Raw genomic sequence first — 20429 nt, forward strand, 5'->3', positions numbered from 1 at the left:
AACCCGACCTTGCTGGTATCCTGATCTCAGACTTCCCACCTCCAGAACTGTGAGATATAAATTTCTGCTGTTTATAAGCTACTCAGTTTATGGTATTTGGTTGTAGTAGCCTGAATGGACTAAGACAATATCTATCTAAAAGAAACAATCCTACATGAGCTTAAAGAGACTTGTAATTGAATGTTTGTTGCACCAGGTTAGGAATAACAAAATTATTTCCAAATTCAAAAAGAAAAACTGACAACTTTGTCTTGATTATGAAAATTCTGTACATCAAAAAATTATAAAATATGTTAAATATTGGTATATATCCCTTTGGGTAGTTGGATAATCCCAGACTTCCATCCTAGATAAAAACATTCTAAATAAATTCTCATACATGTGGCCCAGATGACATATAAAAAAAGTAATTGAAGAGAAAAGAAACAGTCTTAATTTTAAGAGAGAGAATGGATGAATTGTGATATAGCCATGCAAAGGATTAATATACCAAGTTTTAAGTGAACGAGGTAGGACTAGCAACCTGTATAGCAAAAAAATCATAAACTACAAAAGACCCAGAATACCCAAAGCAACCCTGAGAAGGAAGAACAAAACCAGAGGTTTCGCACTTCCTGGTTTCAAACAATAGTAATAAAAACAGTATAGTACTGGCATTAAAATGGACACATAGACCAGTGGAACAGAAAAGAGAGCCCAGAATTAAACCCTTCCATATATATTCAAATGAAATAATGAATTTAAGAGAGGAAATAGAATGGACAATAGATGTATAATAAAGAAAATCACAAAGCTAGAGATTTCTTTTTTTCTTCTTTTTTTTTTTTTTTTGATAAACCACCTGCAAGACTAATAAGGAAGAAAAATCCAAATTACAAATTACTAACATCTGTAACAAAAAGATGCCATTCCTACAGATTCTACAAACATTAAAAGATACTAACAGGATATAAAGAATTTTGTGCTGGTTGATCTGTTGTTTTGATAAAATTCTTTGAAAAACAACATTTCATGATCTATTTCTGTATAACAAATTACACCCAAAAACAACATTTCATGATCTATTTCTGTATAACAAATTATACCCAAACTTAGTGGCTTAAAACTACAGCCATTTAATGATTTTTCACAGTTCTGGGAGTTGATTGAGCTTAGAAGGTGGTTTTCACAGAGGGTCTCTCATGTGGTTGCAGTCAGATGGTAGCTGGGGCTGGGGTCCTCTGGAGGCTCAACTGGGACATGGAGACACTCTCTCCCTCAGCAATTCCAGTGCCTCTAATGTGGCCTATGTGGTCCCATCAGCATTGAAGGCAAACTTCTTACCTGATGGCTCAGGACTTCCAATAGGAAAGTAAAAGCTGTAAGCCTTCTTTAGACGTACTCTCAGAATGGTCTAAGTCCAGGGCCAGCTACATCTCCATGAGATGAATGACAAATACTTTGTACCCTAATTAATCTACCCCACAAAATTTACCAAAGCTGACCCCGAAATTAGACAATCTGTATAGTCCTACAGATGATTTTTTTTAAATTGTAAGTGTAATAAAATCATCCCTCAAAGGAAATTCAATGCCCAAATAGTTTGCAAGGATATGACTACTTTTGAGAGGAGGGAGTGGGCTTTGATTGGCCTGCAGCAGGGAGACTTATGCAGCGGCTGGAAAAGTTCTATTTCTTGAACTGAGCATTGATTACAGGGGTTTTGCCTTAAGTCATGTATTGAATTATACATTTTATGTGGTTATCTCTATCTCAGTTTTATTTTAAAGGAAAAAGTCTTTTAAAAAACAATGAAAGGGGAGCAGTGACTATCTGAACGTTTGTCTTCTGAAGACTGTGGGGCTGCCTTTGGAAGAGAGAAAGATGGAGATCACGACTTAGAGGGTTAGGGTTGGACCACAGAAAAGTAAAGTTTGGGATTGGAAGGAGCTAGGTCTTAGGGGAATTTCTGGACACTGTCCTTGGAAATGGGGACTAGTATAGACAAGGAGGAGGAAGAAGGGCCCAAGGATGAGAGATGCGTGATCTCAGAACACAAGACTCTAGAATCAGTTCAGGACTCCTCCAAGGTCACATGGAAACGAGTCATCCAGAACATTGACCTCATGAATGTCCTTCACTTAATCCAGGGCCACTAGATCCCTCTTCAGGCTCCAGGGGGAGAAGCTTCTATTAGGACCTTAATGTGGTTATGGACGAAGAACTGCTCTTGGGACCTGCAGGGACAGTGATAAAGTCCCGTGAGTCCCCCACCCTCCAGCACAGGGACTCAGCAGGCAGTGCACCCAGCCAGAGTCACTTACATCTTATCCCCGTGACCCTCCCTCCGCCAAAGGATGGGTGAATGATCTGGCACCAAAAGCTAAGGAAGGAGACATTACCTCAGCACCAGACAACAGAGTCTCCACACGTCCTACAATAAAAAAGGAAGAAATAGGATGCCCCAGTTAGAACCAAATGTTGTGATTACCCTGAGCGATGGGGGATGACCCAGAGTATCAGAACTCCATCTCCGATTACCCCCCGGAATGTTTCTGGCTTCAGGAAAAACTATCCCAGTGATCCCTGAGAGGTATGATCAGCCCTCCCTGCCTTGCATCTTAGACGTTAGGAAAAGTGGGAAGTAGGGAAAACCAGGGGGCAGGTGGCAGGGCTACTCCTCAGAGCTCATTACCTTTCCGAGCCCTGGTGTGGATGACGATCCCCACCAGAAGGAAGACTAGCCCAACCAGGAAGGCTGCAATTCCACTCAGCATCTTTCTCCAAGAATATTCAGACTGAGCTCCTATGGAAAACATGTATTAAAGTGAGCCAGAATCTCCCAATATTTGGTGTACCTTCCTGAAATCCCAGAACCTGTGCTGGACACCAATCCAATGCTATCTAGGGAAGGACTACATCTTTGAAGCCAAGGTTTGTACTCATGGAGTTTCTGTTAATGATTCTTATAGCCAATAATAATGCCCCCCTAAATGCCAAGACCAAAGCATTAGAGGACAGTAGTTCCCAAAGTTGGAAGTATGTGACAAGGTGATTACACCTCCATATTTCTTGGAAGATCCAAGGATAGCTATCTGCCATGTTTTTTCCCACCCCAACCCAAAGACCCCAATTTCTATGACTCCCTCAGATCAGAGGGAAGAAGAACTAGTGTTGTAGCCAAGATGAACACAGAGGTAACACAGGTCTTGAGTCAGGTTGGCCGAGTTTCGTCCAGAAAGTATAAGCTGATTCTCACTCCACTCCACAGAAACAGGGCTGAGCAGGCTGGGATGATCAACAAGGCAGGTGTAGACCTCTCCAAGTTCAGGTGTCATTGCTAGCATCACCATTGTCTGAAAGGTCCAGTCTCCATTCCTAATGAGGCCAGTGGACATGACCCCCTCTCTCTGTTCCTGCCCATTCCGGAACCACGTGATCTTGATGTCCCCTGGGTAGAAACCTGTCACAGAACAAAGCAGCAGATTGCTGTGCTGCAAGGCTGGGATCCTCTCTGGATACACTGTCACCTCTGGTTGCACTAGCGGGCGAGAGAAGAAATGAGACATGGTGAAGGAAATCCACAAAGCCAACACAGGAGTTTCATTAAAGGTTATCTCAGCTCCAAACCTCTTTCCCAAATCACCCAAGTAGAAACTGGAAATGTGGGAAAATCTCACCCCCAAAGACTCAAACACTGGATATGTTAGTGTCGCAAGGAGGATTTAGGCTTTATCACATGCCCACAATTGCCCCTTTTATTTGGGAAGACACTAGCCCTTAAAGTCCCTGAGAACTGGGGGTCTGGGACACAAGACCACCGTGAACTGACCCCTGAGGATAGTGAGTGAGTCACAATTGAAGACAGAATATATACAGACTCCCCTGTTCCTGACCCATCTATCCTGAAGCAGGAAACTGCCCAGTACAAGGAAGAAGAGTCACGGCCAGGCTCACACGGGGGAGATTCCTGAACCCCTGCAGTCCCCACCTTACACCTCACCTTTTCTCCCCACAGTGAAGGGTGCACCCAGCTTGTAGTTGTGTCTGCAGAGCGCATCCACAGAGGCTCTACTCCTTGCCAGTATATCGGGCCGATTGTTCCACAGCTCAGCGTCAGGCTGGCCCAGCTCCGTCAAGGCCACAAACATCCCCAAGTTGCTGTCAAAACGTGCATACTCCTCCAGGTTAAAGATGAATCTGACCACAAACTGCACATTTTCTGTCCCATTGGTGAAGTAACAGTCAGCCTTTGCCTGAATCACAAAATCTTCTAGAAAACCAAAAAAAAAGACTATGGACCAGCCCCAATTAGGAAACCCATACCTGGTTTATTATGCCAGACCACACTGATTGGAGAGGAGGACTTTGACCTCAGTAAATCGGCCAAAGTAGCCTCTGCTCCCCTGGGCCCCACCCTGGTTCCTCTTAGCAAAGAGACACCCATTCTTCTTTGAAAGAAGCCTGAGGTCCAGCTTACCAGGCCAGCCAAACAGGAGACATGTAACCCAAAGAAGAAAGTCAGAATGAGTCCAGAGACATAAACTTTCATTCAACAAATATTCATTCCTTTGACCAATATTTATAGACTGTTTGCGTTTTGCCAGACACTGTGCTAAGTTTCTCCAAGCCAAGCTTTCAGAAGCCCAAGAATTCCCAGCCCTGTATGGAATAGTTCAATAGTATTCTTGCCATTAGTAGGCTAATTCTATATGTTCCTTCTGGAGTAAAGTGAAAGGAGGATGGAGGTGGGGTAAAGAAATTCAGATTAGGTTCATAGTAGGTGTGAAATAATCTCCCCTTCTACTTTCCACTCATTATGGGTTTTCTCAAGAATTTTCTTCTGGGGACTTCCCTGGTGGTCCAGTGGTTAAGACTCTGTGCTTCCACTGCAGGGGGCGTAGGTTCGATCCCTGGTTGGGGAACTAATATTCCAGGTGGCGCAGCCAAAAACAAATTTTTTTTTAAATGAATTTTCTTCTGGACATTTTCCTTTGCACAATTACTCAGAGACCTCATCCCCTCTGTTGGCTCTAGTAAGGTAATGACCTCATTACCTCTATCTATGTTGGGTAAAATAATATTAATTCATGACTTGAAGATGCCTTTTATTATCATCATCATCATCATTGGCCCTGTATGCACAGTTCTAGCGGTTGTAATAACATGGTGAATATAGGGCTAACTTAAACCTTCTCTGGAGGCTTTTATATTAAACACTTCCACTGAAGAATGAATTAAAAAATCCAAATCCTTCAATATCCTGTGATAAACCATAATGGAAAAGAATATGAAAAAGAATGTATAACTGAGTCACTTTGCTGTACAGCAGTAATGAACACAACATTGTGATTCAACCATACTTCAATAAAAAATAAATTTTAGGGACTTCCCTGGTGGCACAGTGGTTAAGAATCTCTCTGCCAATGCAGGGGACATGGGTTTGAGCCCTGTTGCAGGAAGATCCCACATGCCACAGAGCAACTAAGCCTGTGCACCACAACTACTGAGCCTGCACTCTAGAGCCCGCGAGCCACAACTACTGAGCCTGTGTGCTACAACTACTGAAGCCCGCAAGCCTAGAGCCCGTGCTCCACCACAGGAGAAGCCACCATAATGAGAAGCCCGCACGCTGCAACTAGAAAAAGCCAGCGTGCAGCAACGAAGACCCAATGCAGCCAAACATAAATAAATAAATAATTTTTAAAAAAATAAACTTTAAATAAATAAATAAAAATGCAAATCCATTCTCCATTATGATTTTCCACTTTCAAAGTACCTTATTAGTATCGATAGTGATTAGTTTGAAATCTATACTAACTTTCATACAATGTAACTCTTTTCTAATTGGCATGTTCTCCAAAACAATTTAATTTCCCAAAGCTGTTTAATCAGTCTTCATAGGTAAGAAAAAGTATGATTGTGTATTGTGGTCTGGACGTTTGTGTTGCCTCCATTCACATGTTGAAATCCCAACCCCCAAGGGTAATGGTATTAGTCGGTGGTGTTGGGGGAGGTACTTAGGTCAGGAGCATGGATTCCTGATGAAAGGGATTAGTGTCCCTAGAAAAGAGGCTCCAAAGAGCTCCCTAGCCCCTTCCACCATGTGATGACACAGAGAGAAGGTGCCAGCTCTGAACCAGAAAGAGAGCCTTTCCCAGAACACAACCATGCTGCAGCCTTGATCTCAGACTTCCCAGCCTCCAGAACTTTGAGAAATAAATTTCTGTTGTTTATAAGCAATGCAATCTGTGGCATTTGTCATAGCAACCCAAACAAACTAAGGTGGTGATAGTTGTCTTAGATTTGAAGATCTAGACAATTTTAAGAGACAAACTGGTAAACGGACCTGGATTGGTCTCAGTTCACTTAAGTTCTAGTTCTATATCTAGTTATTTTACATAGAAACAGACACTTCCCTTCCCTGACCTGCTTCCCTATCAGTAAAGACAGGTTTGGATTCACAAACACAAACACCGAGGTAGAGCTCAAAAGCATTGTGTTAGGTAAGAAAAGAAACAGAATGTGATTCATCGCATGATGACATTTATTAAAATTTAAAAATACACACAGGGGCTTCCCTGGTGGCGCAGTGGTTGAGAGTCCACCTGCCAATGTGGGGGACACGGGTTCGGGCCCTGCTCTGGGGGGATCCCACATGCCAGGGAGTGGCTAGGCCTGTGCACCACAACTGCTGGGGCACACGTGCCTAGAGCCCATGCTCCACAACAGGAGAGGCCACCCCAATGAGAGGCCCGCACACCGCAGCGAAGAATAGCCCCTGCGCGCAGCAACGAAGACCCAATGCAGCCAAAAATAAGTAAATTTTAAAAATAAATAAATAAAGAATACATGAACAGAGTCTTTCTGATTTAATAAATGTGCACCTCAAAACACTGGTACCTATTTATAAAAAAATTTTTTTAAATAAAAATAAATAAAAAGTAAAAAATAAAAATACACACAGGAGGGAGCAGAGTCAAGATGGCGGACTAGGAGGACGCGAAGTTCGTGTCTTCCCGCAACTAGGGCACCTACCAGAGGCTGGTGGGGGACCTTGACACCCAAGGGGATGGGAGAAACCCCCGAGTGACTGGGGAGGACATGGGGGGGAGCAAGGGGGAAAGAGAAGTGGAGGTCGGAGGGAACCAGTGCCCCTGAGGGGTGGCTAGGGGAGGGGAGGGGTTCCCGTGCTCGGAGGGACCCTAGGAGTTTCAGAGGACTCGGGGGAACATGGATAGCATTTCCCCTGCCTACTCGGGCCCTGAGTCCTCCACCATCCGGGGACCCCTCCTGCCACGTGGGTCCTAAGGGTGTGGGAGAGAGGGGGTGGGGGAAGAAGAGTAGAGGTGAACGGGGACCTTGCTAAGGTCTCAGGCCTGATCATCCCTACTCTGAGGCCAGAGGCACATCAGGGCCCCTCCAGTGGCGCTGAGCCTAATTCCCACCCCCCACCCCAAGGGCTTAAGCGTAGGTCCTGCCCCCACCTAAAAGCTGCCCATGCCTAAGCCCCACCCCCCATAGCCAAGGCCTTTACCGGCCTTTTTTCCCTATATTTTTGCTATTGTGATTCTGTTTTACCTTCTGGTTGTTGTTTCATTTATATTTTATTTTTTCTAACATATCTGTTAGTTTTCTAATCTTATATTATTTTTTACTCTTTGTTACTTTCTGCCCTTTTTTATTTTTTTGCCACCCTGTGCAGCTTGCAGGATCTTGGTTCCCAGGCCAGGGGTCAGGGGTCAGCTCCTATGGTGGGAGCACTGAGTCCAAATTGCTGGACTAACAGCCTCAGACCCCAGGGAATATTAACCAGAGTGAGGTCTCCCAGAGGTCCTCATCTCAGCACCAAGACCCGGCTCTACCCAACAGCCTACAAACTCCAGGGCTGGAAGCCTCAGGCCAAACCACCAATAAGACAGGAACACAGTCCCACCCAACCAAAAAAACAAAAAAACATGAGACAATAAAAAAATATGTTACAGATGAAGGAGCAAGATAAAAACCTACAAGATCAACTAAATGAACAGGAAATAGTCAACCTACCTGAAAAAGAATTCAGAGTAATGATAGTAAAGATGATTCAGAATCTTGGAAATAGAACTCAGGCATGGATCGAGAAAATACAAGAAATGTTTAACAAAGACCCAGAAGAACTAAAGAATAAACAAAGATGAACAACACAGTAACTGAAATGAAAAATACAATAGAAGGAATCAATAACAGAAAAACTGAAGCAGAAGAACAAATAAGTGAGCTTGAAGATAGAATGGTGGAAATAACTGCCAAGGAGCATAATAAAGAAAAAAGAATGAAGAGAATTGAAGATAGTCTCAGAGACCTCTGAGACAACATTAAATACACCAACATTCAAATTATAAAGGTCTCAGAAGAAGAAGAGAAAAAGAAAGGGTCTGAGAAAATATTAGAAGAGATTTTAGTCAAAAACTTCCCTAACATGGGAAAGGAAATAGCCACCCAAGTCCAGAAAGCACAGAGAGTCCCATACAGGATAAACCCTAGGAGGAACACACCAAGACACATATTAATCAAACTAACAAAAAGTTAATAAAAAGAAAAAATTGTTTAAGCAGCAAGGGAAAAGCAAAAAATAACATACAAGGGAATCCCCATAAGGTTATCAGCTGATTTTTCAGCAGAAACCCTGCAGGCCAGAATGGAGTGGCAGGATATATTTAATGTGATGAAAGAGAAAAACCTACAACCAAGATTATTCTACCCAGCAAGGATCTCATTCAGAATCGATGGAGAAGTCAAAAGCTTTTCAGACAAGCAAAAGCTAAGAGAATTCAGCACCACCAAACCAGCTTTACAACAAATGCTAAAAGAACTTCTCTAAGTGGGAAGCACGAGAGAAGAAAAAGACCCACAAAAACAAGCCCAAGGGGCTTCCCTGGTGGCGCAGCGGTTGAGAATCTGCCTGCCAATGCAGGGAACATGGGTTCGAGCCCTGGTCCGGGAAGATCCCACATGCCACGGGGCAACTAGGCCCGTGAGCCACAATTACTGAGCCTGCGCGTCTGGAGCCTGTGCTCCGCAACAAGAGTGGCCACAATAGTGAGAGGCCCATGCACCGCGATGAAGAATGGCCCCCGCTTGCCGCAACTGGAGAAAGCCCTCACACAGAAACAAAGACCCAACACAGCCATAAGAAAATAAATAAATAAATAAAATTAAAAAAAAAAAAACAAGCCCAAGACAATTAAGAAAATTGCAGTAGGAACATACATATTGATAATTACCTTGAATGTTAATGGATTAAATGCCCTAACCAAAAGACTCAGACTGACTGAATGGATACTAAAACAAGACCCATATATGTGCTGTCTACAAGAGACCCACTTCAGATCTAGGGACACATACAGACTGAAAGTGAGGGGATGGAAAAGGATATCACATGCAAATGGAAATCAAAAGAAAGCTGGAGTAGCAATACTCATATCAGATAAAATAGACTTTAAAATAAAGACTGTTATAAGAGATAATAAAGGACACTACATAATGACCAAGGGATCAATCTAAGAAGAAGATATAACAATTATAAATATTTATGATTTAAATAAAATAAATATGATTTAAATATCCTCCCAACATAGGAGCACCTCAATACTTAAGGCAAATGCTAACAGCCATAAAAGAGGAAGTCAACAGTAACACAGTAATAGTGGGGGACTTTAACACCCCACTTACACCAATGGACAGATCATCCAGACAGAAAATAAATAAGGAAATACAAGCTTTAAATGACACAATAGACCAGATAGATTTGATTGATACTTATAGGACATTCCACCTAAAGTGGCAGAATACACTTTCTTCTCAGGTTCACATGGAACATTCTCCAGGATAGATCACATCTTGGGTCACAAGTCAAGCCTCAAAAATTTAAGAAAATTGAAATTGTATCAAGCATCTTTTCCGACCACAATGCTATGAGATTAGAAATCAATTACAGGAAAAAAACTGTAAAAAACACAAATACATGGAGACTAAATAGTGCACTACTAAATAACCAAGAGATCACTGCAGAAATCACAGAGGAAATTAAAAATACATAGAAATAAATGACAACAAAAACACGACGACCCAAAACCTATGGGACGCAGCAAAAGACTTTCTAAGAGGAAAGTTTATAGCAATTCAATCTCACCTCAAGAAACAAGAAAAACCTCAAATGAAAAATCTAACCTTACACCTAAAGCAACTAGAGACAGAAGAACAAAGAAAACCCAACGTCAGTAGAAGGAAAGAAATCATAAAGATCAGAGCAGAAATAAATGAAATAGAAACGAAGAAAACAATAGTAATGTCAATAAAACTAAAAGTTGGTTCTTTGAGAAGATAAACAAAATTGATAAACCTTTAACCAGACTCATCAAGAAAAAAAAAGGAGAGGATGCAAATCAATAAAATTAGAAATGAAAAAGGAGAATTACAACTGACAACACAGAAATACAAAGGATTATAAGAGACTACTACAAACATCTATATGCCAATAAAATGGAAAACCTGGAAGAAATGGACAAATTCTTAGAAAGGTACAATTTTCTAAGACTGAACCAGGAAGAATTAGAAAATATAAACAGACCTATCACAAGTAATGAAATTAAAACTGTGATTAAAAGTCTTCCAACAAACAAAAGTCCAGGACGAGTTGGCTTCACAGGCGAATTCTATCAAACATTTAGAGAATAGCTGACACCTATACTTCTCAAACTCTTCCAAAAGATTTCAGAGAGAGGAACACTCCCAAATTCGTTCTATGAGGCCACCATCACCCTGATACCAAAACCAGACAAAGGTATCACACACAAAAAAAGAAAATTACAGACCAATATCTCTGATGAACATAGTCACAAAAATCCTCAACAAAATACTAGCGAACAGAATCCAACAACACATTAAAGGGATCATACACCATGGTCAAGTGGGATTTGTCCCAGGAATGCAAGGATTCTTCAATATATGCAAATCAATAAATGTGATACACCATATTAACAAATTAAGGAATAAAAACCATATAATCGGGCTTCCCTGGTGGCTCAGTGGTTAAGAATCCACCTGCCAATGAAGGGGACATGGGTTCGAGCCCTGGTCCAGGAAGATCCCACATGCCGTGGAGTAACTAAGCCTGTGAGCCACAACCACTGAGCCTGCATGCCACAACTACTGAAACCTGTGAGCCTAGAGCCTGTGCTCCACAACGAGAAGCCACCACAATGAGAAGCCCACACACCACAATGAAGAGTAGCCCCCACTCGCCACAACTAGAGAAAGCCTGCACACAGCAACAAAGACCCAATGCAGCCAAAAATAAACAAACAAGCAAATAAATAAATAAATAAACCATATGATCATATCAATAGATGCAGAAAAATCTTTTGACAAAATTCAACACACATTTATGATTAAAAAAAAAAACTCTCCAGAAAATGGGCATAGAGGGAACCTACCTCAACATATTGGGTGGGCCAAAAGGTTTGTGTGTTTTTTTCTGTAAGATGGCTCTAGTAGAACTTAGTTGTCTTTAAATTCATTCAAAACAATTTTGTTAGATTGTATACGACAGCTGTCATATCAGCATACATTTAAAAAAAATTATCAAAATTGGTGAATATTTGTGTAGCCATTTTAATATTGAAGATGGAAGAAAAAAGCAACATTTTCAACATATTAGGCTTTACTATTTCAAGAAAGGTAAAAATGCAACTGAAACGCACAAAAAGATTTGTGCCATGTATGGAGAAGGTGTTGTGACTGATCAAACGTGTCAAAAGTGGTTCACGAAGTTTCATACTGGAGATTTCTCACTGGACAATGCTCCACTGTCAGGTAGACCAGTTGAAGTTGATAGCGATCAAATTAAAACAGTAATTGAGAACAGTCAGTGTTATACCACACAGGAGACAGCTGACATACTCAAAATATCCAAATCAAGCATTGAAAATCATTTGCACCAGCTTGGTTATGTTAATGGCTTTGATGTTTGGGTTCTACATAAGTTAAGCGAAAAAAACGTCTTGACCATATTTCCTTATGTGATTCTCTACTGAAACATAATGAAAACGTTCCGTTTTTAAAACAAATTGTGATTGGCGAAGAAAAGTGGTTACTATACAATAATGTGGAGTGGAAGAGATCGTGGGGCAAGGGAAATGAACCTCCAGCAACCACACCAAAGACCAGTCTTCATCCAAAGAAGGTGATGCTGTGTATATGGTGGGATTGGAAGGGAGTCCTCTATTATGAGCTCCTTCCAGAAAACCAAACGATTAATTCCAACAAGCACTGCTCCCAATTAGACCAACTGAAAGCAGCACTTGACGAAAAGTTTCCAGAATTATCAACAGAAAACGCATAATCTTCCATCAGGATAATGCAGGACCGCATGTTTCTTTGATGACCAGGCAGAAACTGTTACAGCTTCACTGGGAAGTTCTGATTCATCTGGTGTATTGACCAGACATTGCGCCTTTGGATTTCCATGTATTTCGGTTTTTTACAATATTCTCTTAATGGAAAAAATTCAATTCCCTGGAAGACCATGCAAGGCACCTGGAACAGCTCTTTGCTCAAAAATATAAAAAGTTTTAGGAAGATGGAATTATGAAGTTGCCTGAAAACTGGCAGAAGGTAGTGTAAAAAAATGGTGAATACGTTGTTCAATAAAGTTCTTGGTGAAAATGAAAAATGTGCCTTTTATTTTTACTTAAAAAACCAAAGGCACTTTTTGGCCCACTGAATAATAAAGGCCATATATGACAAACCCACAGCCAACATCATTCTCAATGGTGAAAAACTGAAAGCCTTTCCACTAAGATCAGAAACCAGACAAGGATGTCCACTCTTGCCACTCTTATTCAATATAGTTTTGGAAGTCCTAGCCATGGCAATCAGAGAAGAAAAAGAAATAAAAGGAACACAAATTGGAAAAAAAAAAAAAAAAGTAAAACTGTTGCTGTTTGCAGATGACATGATACTATACATAGAAAATACTAAAAATGCCACCAGATAACTACTAGAGCTACTCAATGAATTTGGTAAACTTGCAGGATACAAAGTTAATGCACAGAAATCTCTTGCATTCCTATACACTAACAACGAAAAATCAGAAAGAGAAATTAAGGAAACAATCCCATTTACCAGCACAAAAAAAAAGAATAAAATACCTAGGAATAAACCTTCCTAAGGAGGCAAAAGACCTGTACTCAGAATACTATAAAACACTGATGAAAGAAATCAAAAATGACACAAACAGATGGAGAGATATACCATGTTCTTGGATGGGAAGAATCAATATTGTGCAAATGACCATACTATTCAAAGCGATCTACAGATTCAATGCAATCCCTATCAAATTACCAATGGCATTTTTCACACAATTAGAACAAATGATTTTACAATTTGTATGGAAACACAAAAGACCCTGAATAGCCAAAGCAATCTTGAGAAAGAAAAACGGAGCTGGAGGAATCAGGCTCTCCAATTTCAAACTATACTACAAAGCTACAGTAATCAAGACAGTATGGTATTGGCACAAAAACAGAAATATAGATCACTGGTACAGGATAGAAAGCCCAGAGATAAACCCACACACCTATGGTCACCTAAACTATGACAAAGGAGGTAAGAACATACAGTGGAGAAAAGACAATCTCTTCAATAAGTGGTGCTGGGAAAACAGGACAGCTACATGTAAAAGAATGAAATTAGAACACTCCCTAACACCATACCCAAAAATACACTCCAAATGCATTAAAGACCTAAATGTAAGACTGGACATTAGAAAACTTAGAGGAAAACATAGGAAAAACACTCTTTGACATAAACCACAGCAAGATCTTTTTTGACCCCACCTCCTAGAGTAAGGAAAATAAAAACAAAAATAAACAAATGGGACCTAATAAAACTTAAAAGCTTTTCCACAGCAAAGGAAACCATAAACAAGATGAAAACACAATCTTCAGAATGGGAGAAAATATTTGCAAACAAAGCAACAGACAAAGGATTAATCTCCAAATAACACAAACAGCTCATGCAGCTCAATATCAAGAAAACAAACAACCCAAAAAATGGGCAGAAGACCTAAATAGACATTTCACAAAAGTAGACATTTCACCAAAGTAGACATTTCACCAAAGTAGACATACAGATGGCCAAGAAGCACATGAAAAGCTGCTCAACATCACTAATTGGAGAAATGCAAAGCAAAACTACAATGAGCTATCACCTCACACCTGTCAGAATGGCCATCATCAAAAAATCTACAAACAATAAATGCTGAAGAGGGTGTGGAGAAAAGGAACCTCCTTGCACTGTTGGTGAGAATGTAAATTGATACAGCCTCTATGGAGAACAGGATGGAGGTTCCTTAAAAAACTAAAAATAGAACTACCATATGACCCAGCAATCCCACTACTGGGCATATACCCTGAGAAAACCATAATTCAAAAGGACACATGTACCCCAATGTTCATTGCAGCACTATTTACAATAGCCAGGACATGGAAACAACCTAAGTGTCCATTGACAGATGAATGGATAAAGAAGATGTGGTACGTATATACAATGGAATATTACTCAGCCACAAAAAGGAAGGAAATTGGATCATTTGCTGAGATGTAGATGGACCTAGAGTTTGTCATACAGAGTGAAGTAAGCCAGAAAGAGAAAAACAAATACCATATATTAACACATATACGTGGAATCTAGAAAAATGGTTCAGATGAACCTATTTGCCGGGTAGGAGTAGAGATGCAGACATAGAGAATGGACATGTGGGAACAGGGGTGAAGGAGAGGGTGGGGCGAATTGGGAGATTAGGAATGACATATATACACAACCATGTGTAAAATAGATAGCTAGTGGGAACATGCTATAACGCACAAGAAGCTCAGCTCAGTGCTCTGTGATGACCTAGATGGGTGGGATCGGGGTTGGGAGGGAGGTCTAAGAGGAAGGGGATATATGTATACATATAGCTGACTCATTTCGTTGTACAGCAGAAACTATCACAATATTGTAAAGCAATTACACTCCAATAAAAACAATTTTTTAAAATACACACAGGAAAACAATGCTACATGTTCTTAAAAGCCACCCTCATACTTAAAGACATACCAGGCACATTAGAATGGAAGGGAGGGAGTGAGAATGGAGACAAGGCAAGAGAGGAGAGCGTCCTTGTTCTGATCAGTGATTACAAGGTGCTGTGAAGTCACTGGGGAAGATTAACTCCATTCTGTGCATTTGAGAACAAGATAAAAGGACATTCAAATGGGTTAATAATGTAAGTTGATCAGGAAAGATCTCCCTGAAGAAATGGCATTTCAGTTGAGACTTGAAGGGTAATTGTTACTGATCTCGAGTGTAGATTTTCCTTCATTTCTACGTTCAGAGGAACTATTGGACTGAGTGTCAGGACAGCAGCATCCTTCCTGGGTCAACCAGACTCATCTCGAACTCAGCTAATTTCAAACAAGGCTCTAATCTCCAAATCTCTATTTTGTCTTACATTCTAAATAAAAATTTTTTAAAAGTTAGTTTTCAGTCAGATCTGTGTCACAGTTTAGATCTTACTGATTGTGTATGTGGTGTTGTTGTTCAACGGATATTATAAGCTCGGAGAGGTTTCTGTTCTCCAAGAATAATGATCTCCTCACACCCACACCCCACACCCCTAGGTTTGTTCCTCTTTTGTGTTTAATGAGACTTTGACGTTCAAAGGGGTTCTGGTTTTTAGCACATTATATCCTGTTTTCTTCTGATAAATATGTTTTCAGAATGTAATACCACTTCATGTTTGCATAGCTTAACTCCTCAGCTAGAAAAATAACAGCAGTAAATACATGTACCTGGTAACACAAGGACAGGGCTAATACATTCAATTTCTCTCATTTCTCAAGATCGCTTCATACAGTCTGACCATATTATAGGGGCTTAAAAATGTCAAATGAAGCAACCTTCGTTTCCAAGTTCTTTTGTTCACATATACCCCAATTGGATACATACAGAAACAGTCACAATCATCAAACTCCTGGCTGAAGGATAGCAGCTATTCTCAGACTGCCTCAATTTTTTACAGTTCTCCAGACTGACATTAATACCATAAGGACCCTAAGCAAGCAATGTTTCCCTTTTTCCTGCCTCCGGACTCCTTGAATCCGTGGCTCTGGGACAGGATGACCCTTTTCCTGTTGGTCCATTGGATGTGGTAAAGAGGGAAGGAATAAGTTCCTGTCAAAGGGAAGAAGACTCTCTTTGAACCCAGAAGCCACTTCTGGTCTGGACTGGAGCCTGGACCTGTAGGGAAAGGCCTTCCTCCCCCACGCCAGTTTTTGCATGTACACCTGAAAGAAATCACTGTGTCCTTACCTGGAGAATCTCTGCCTTGAGTCATGGAGGAATCCAGCCTGATTACCGTCACTAACAAAGCCACCACCCAGGGAACCCAAATAGAACCCATTCTGGAAGAAAACAAGCGAGACAGAAAAATCCTCCACCTCTTCAGAATGGGACTTGCCCACACACAACTCAGTCAAAAATATTCATGAAGAATAGAGATAACTTTCTGGCCTCCCCAGGATTGGAAACTCCTCACATGGATAACCAATCAAGACAGAGGAGCTTTGTGTCATTAGGTGCTGGGTAGAATACTTTCATAAAGTTGTTACCACTCAAGAACTATTTACCTGCAGAATCACTGGCAGCAGTTTAGGTACAAGGAAACCAGCTAGGAGAAAAAGAAAATACTACTCTGCAAGGTATGTGGTCTTAGAAGAACTGGGCAGATTGTTTATCATGGATCTTACTATCCTCATATAGCACTGTCCCTGGCCTGCTGTGACTAATAGATCTCCATGCCAATGAGGTGGTTCACATTGCCTACAGAGAGTGTGTAAATAAAGAAGACAGTAGACAGCATTCTGAAGCATGGACCTTACGAGGAGTTAGGGAAAGCATTATCAGAGAAGAAATTGAAGAGACTGAGAATTACCTGAAGAGGATTTCCTGTAAACCAAGATAGGGGGAAGAAAAAAAAAAAAAAAAAAAAACATGGAGAGAGGATTCTCAAAAGAATAAAATACTGCAAAAATGGCTAAGAGGATAAAAGAGAAGAAGGCATTATTGCGTTTTATAAGTAATGGGGCACCAAAAACCTTCAATGGAACAGAGTGTTAAAGGTAGAAACAATATTTCAAAAAGGTAAAGAGTGAATTAAAATGAGAAAATGAAGGCAGCAGATGTAAGCAGTCCTTTGGGAATTTTGGAAGTGAAAACAAGGGAAAAACTGAGACTCTCTCTTGAGAGAAAAGCAACGCTAAAGGAAAATTGCTTTTAAGCTAGAAAAGACCTTCCTAAGTTTCTGAGTCAAGTGAAAGTCACCTGTACTTAGGAGAAATTGAAGATAAAAAGGAGAAGAAAAGAGAAATTACCCTCCAAATGTTGATTGGAATCCAAATAATTGTCACACATGGCAATAAAAAGAGAAAGACTTTTTCAGATACATGAATGAAATAGGAAGGTTGGGGTGATAAAGAGGGGAATGAGGAAGTTCCAGTTGTGTGGCTTCAATAAACTCAGTTTAGAACAAGGCAAGATCTTCTGCTAAAAAGAAACTGGAAAAAAAATATTTGATAACTAAGGAGAACAAGACCCCTTTTTCGCCAAAGTGGTCTGTAAGTTCATTATCATTTAATTAGCATCGCGCTCTATAGCCCAATATTGTGGACAGTGCAAGATGAAACAGACATGTTTCTTGTCCTCAAGAAATGTAAAACCTGGGTGGAGTGACAGGGAAACAATCCACTGTAATGTCAGGAAGAATCAAATCAACATTGCAATGCTTGAGCACACAAGAAGAGAAAATTCTAACCATCTAAGAAAGAGTTCATGATGAAATTGATAAAGTTGATATTTGATACACATGGCTAACAGAGAATTTTATAACTCCACATTTGTGCATGTGGACAAAAGAGAGGAAATAAACAGTTAAACAAAAAGTGTATCTGGAATTCCTTAAAAATTACTGATTAGCCACAATAAATATGTATATGTATTTTATACACACACACACACACACACACACACACACACACACACACACACTACTTCATTGAATGAGAAGATACAATAGAATTTTTTTCTCCTTCATTTCCCTAAAGGAACACATGCTTTTATAGATGTGTAATGTGGGATTATGATGGTAATTGACCAGGTGAGCCTGGAATACTTGAATTATGCCTTACCAAATATGCTGAGATGCCCTCAGGACAGCTCTACCCATAAATGTGATAGCAAATTGTAAATCAAAGGCTTTATTAGCTGGTCAAATCCCTGATACTCTAATAGAGAGTTTTATGCTAAGCTTCTGTGAAGCATGAGACCCCAAGCAAGGTCTCATGTTCCCACTTTTACTGCTAGCCAGCTGTAAATCCTGAAGGATTAGAACTTCCAAGCATATGAAGTGTGGGAAGAAGAAAGATGACAGGGGGAGTCAAGATGGCAGAGTAGGAGGACGTGGAGTTCATGTCTCCTCACAACTAGGGCACCTACCAGGCACTGGTGGGGGACCTCAGACACCTAAGGGGATAGAAGGAACCCCCACACGACTGGGTAGGACTTGGGAGGGAGGGAGGGGAGGAAGAGAAGTGGAGGTGTGACAGGACCGGCATCCCTGAGGGGCGGATGGGGGAGGGAAGGGGTTCCCATGCTCAGAGGGGCCCACTTACAGCAAGAGAATTAGCGGAGATGGGGATAGACTTTTGGGGGATCGGAGGATGGGAAAGGAACGGGTCCAGCATTTCCCCCCGTGTACTTGGGCCCCAAGGAGCCTGCTGGAGTCCCAGGCCTGAACCTCCGCCCTCCGAGGCTGCCTCCAGGCATGCTGAGCCTAAGCCCTGCCCCTGCCACCCCTCTCAGAACCTGCATGGGTCCTGAGCGTAGGCCCCGCCCCCAAAGCCCCGCCCCCGCCTAAGCCCCTCCCCATCCCCCCAGCCAAGGACTTTTCTGGACCCTCTTTCTTTTTTTTTTTGCTGCTGTGGTTTTGTTTTGCCTTGTTGTTGTTTCATTTATTTTTTTTCCTAATGTATTTTTTAATTTTCTAATTTAATTTAATTTTTTATTCTTTGTTATTCTTCTGCTTTTTTTTTTTTTCTTTTTTTCTGTGCCACACAGCTTGTGGATTCTTGGTTCCCAGGACGCCAGGGGTCAGGCCTGAGCTCCTGTGGTGGCAGTGCTGAGTCCAAATCACTGGACTAACAGAGAGCCTCAGACCCCATGGAATATTAATCAGAGTGAGATCTCCTGGAGGTCCTCATCTCGGCACCAAGGCCCGGCTCTACCCAATGGCCTGCAAACTCCAGAGCTGGAAGCCAGAGGCCAAACAACCAGTAAGACAGGAACACAGCCCCACCCATCAAAAAAATGAGATGACAAAAAAATATGTTACAAATGAAGGAGGAAGGTAAAAACCTACAAGACCAAATAAATGAAGAGGAAATAGGCAACCTACCTGAAAAAGAATTCATCTTTACTAGTGATAGTAAAGATGATCCAAAATCTCAGAAATAGAATGGAGGTACGGATCAAGAAAATACAAGAAATGTTTAACAAGGACCTAGAAGAGCTAAAGAACAAAGAAACAAAGATGAACAACACAATAACTGAAATTAAAGATACACTGGAAGGAATCAATAGCAGAATAACTGAGGCAGAAGAACGAATAAGTGAGCTGGAAGATAGAATGGTGGAAGTAACTACCAAAGAGCAGAATAAAGAAAAAAGAATGAAAAGAATTGAGGATAGTCTCAGAGACCTCTGGGACAACATGTAATACACCAACATTCGAATCAAAGGGGCCCCAGAAGAAGAAGAGAAAGAGAAAGGGTCTGAGAAAAAATTAGAAGAGATTATAGTAAAAACTTCCCTAACATGGGAAAGGAAACAACCACCCAAGTCCAGGAAGTGCAGAGAGTCCCATACAGGAGAAACCCTAGGAGAAACACACCAAGACATATTAATCAAACTAACAAAAATTAAATAAAAAGAAAAAAAATTTAAAGCAGCAAGGGAAAACAAAAAATAACATACAAGGGAATCACCAAAAGGTTATCAGCTGATTTTTCATCAGAAAGTCTGCAGGCCAGAATGGAGTGGCAGGACATATTTAAAGTAATGAAAGGGAAAAACCTACAACAAAGATCACTCTACCCAGCAAGGATCTCATTCAGATTCAATGGAAAAACCAAAAGCTTTTCAGACAAGCAAAAGCTAAGAGAATTCAGCACCACCAAACCACCTTTACAACAAATGCTAAAGGAACTTCTCTAGGTGGGAAGCACGAGAGAAGAAAAAGACCCACAAAAACAAGCCCAAGATAATTAAGAAAATTGCAGTAGGAACATACATATCGATAATTACCTTGAATG

At 40.8% G+C, this 20429-nt stretch overlaps 1 protein-coding gene across 1 annotated transcript; it reads right to left on the minus strand.

The window, feature by feature from the left end:
• Nucleotides 1-2189: 2189 nt before the first annotated feature.
• Nucleotides 2190-16497, minus strand: LOC103012629 (HLA class II histocompatibility antigen, DO beta chain-like). The gene is made up of 6 exons (XM_007187065.2): nt 16375-16497; nt 3983-4252; nt 3239-3520; nt 2675-2785; nt 2382-2413; nt 2190-2216 (listed from the first exon to the last, which is right to left on the minus strand). The coding sequence occupies exons 1-6, from the start codon at nt 16463-16465 to the stop codon at nt 2190-2192; spliced, it is 813 nt and encodes a 270-aa protein (XP_007187127.1). The 5' UTR covers nt 16466-16497.
• Between the last annotated feature and the right edge of the window lie 3932 nt (nt 16498-20429).

This window comes from Balaenoptera acutorostrata, chromosome 10, assembly GCF_949987535.1.
Source record: "Balaenoptera acutorostrata chromosome 10, mBalAcu1.1, whole genome shotgun sequence".
Classification (NCBI taxonomy): Eukaryota; Metazoa; Chordata; class Mammalia; order Artiodactyla; family Balaenopteridae; genus Balaenoptera; species Balaenoptera acutorostrata.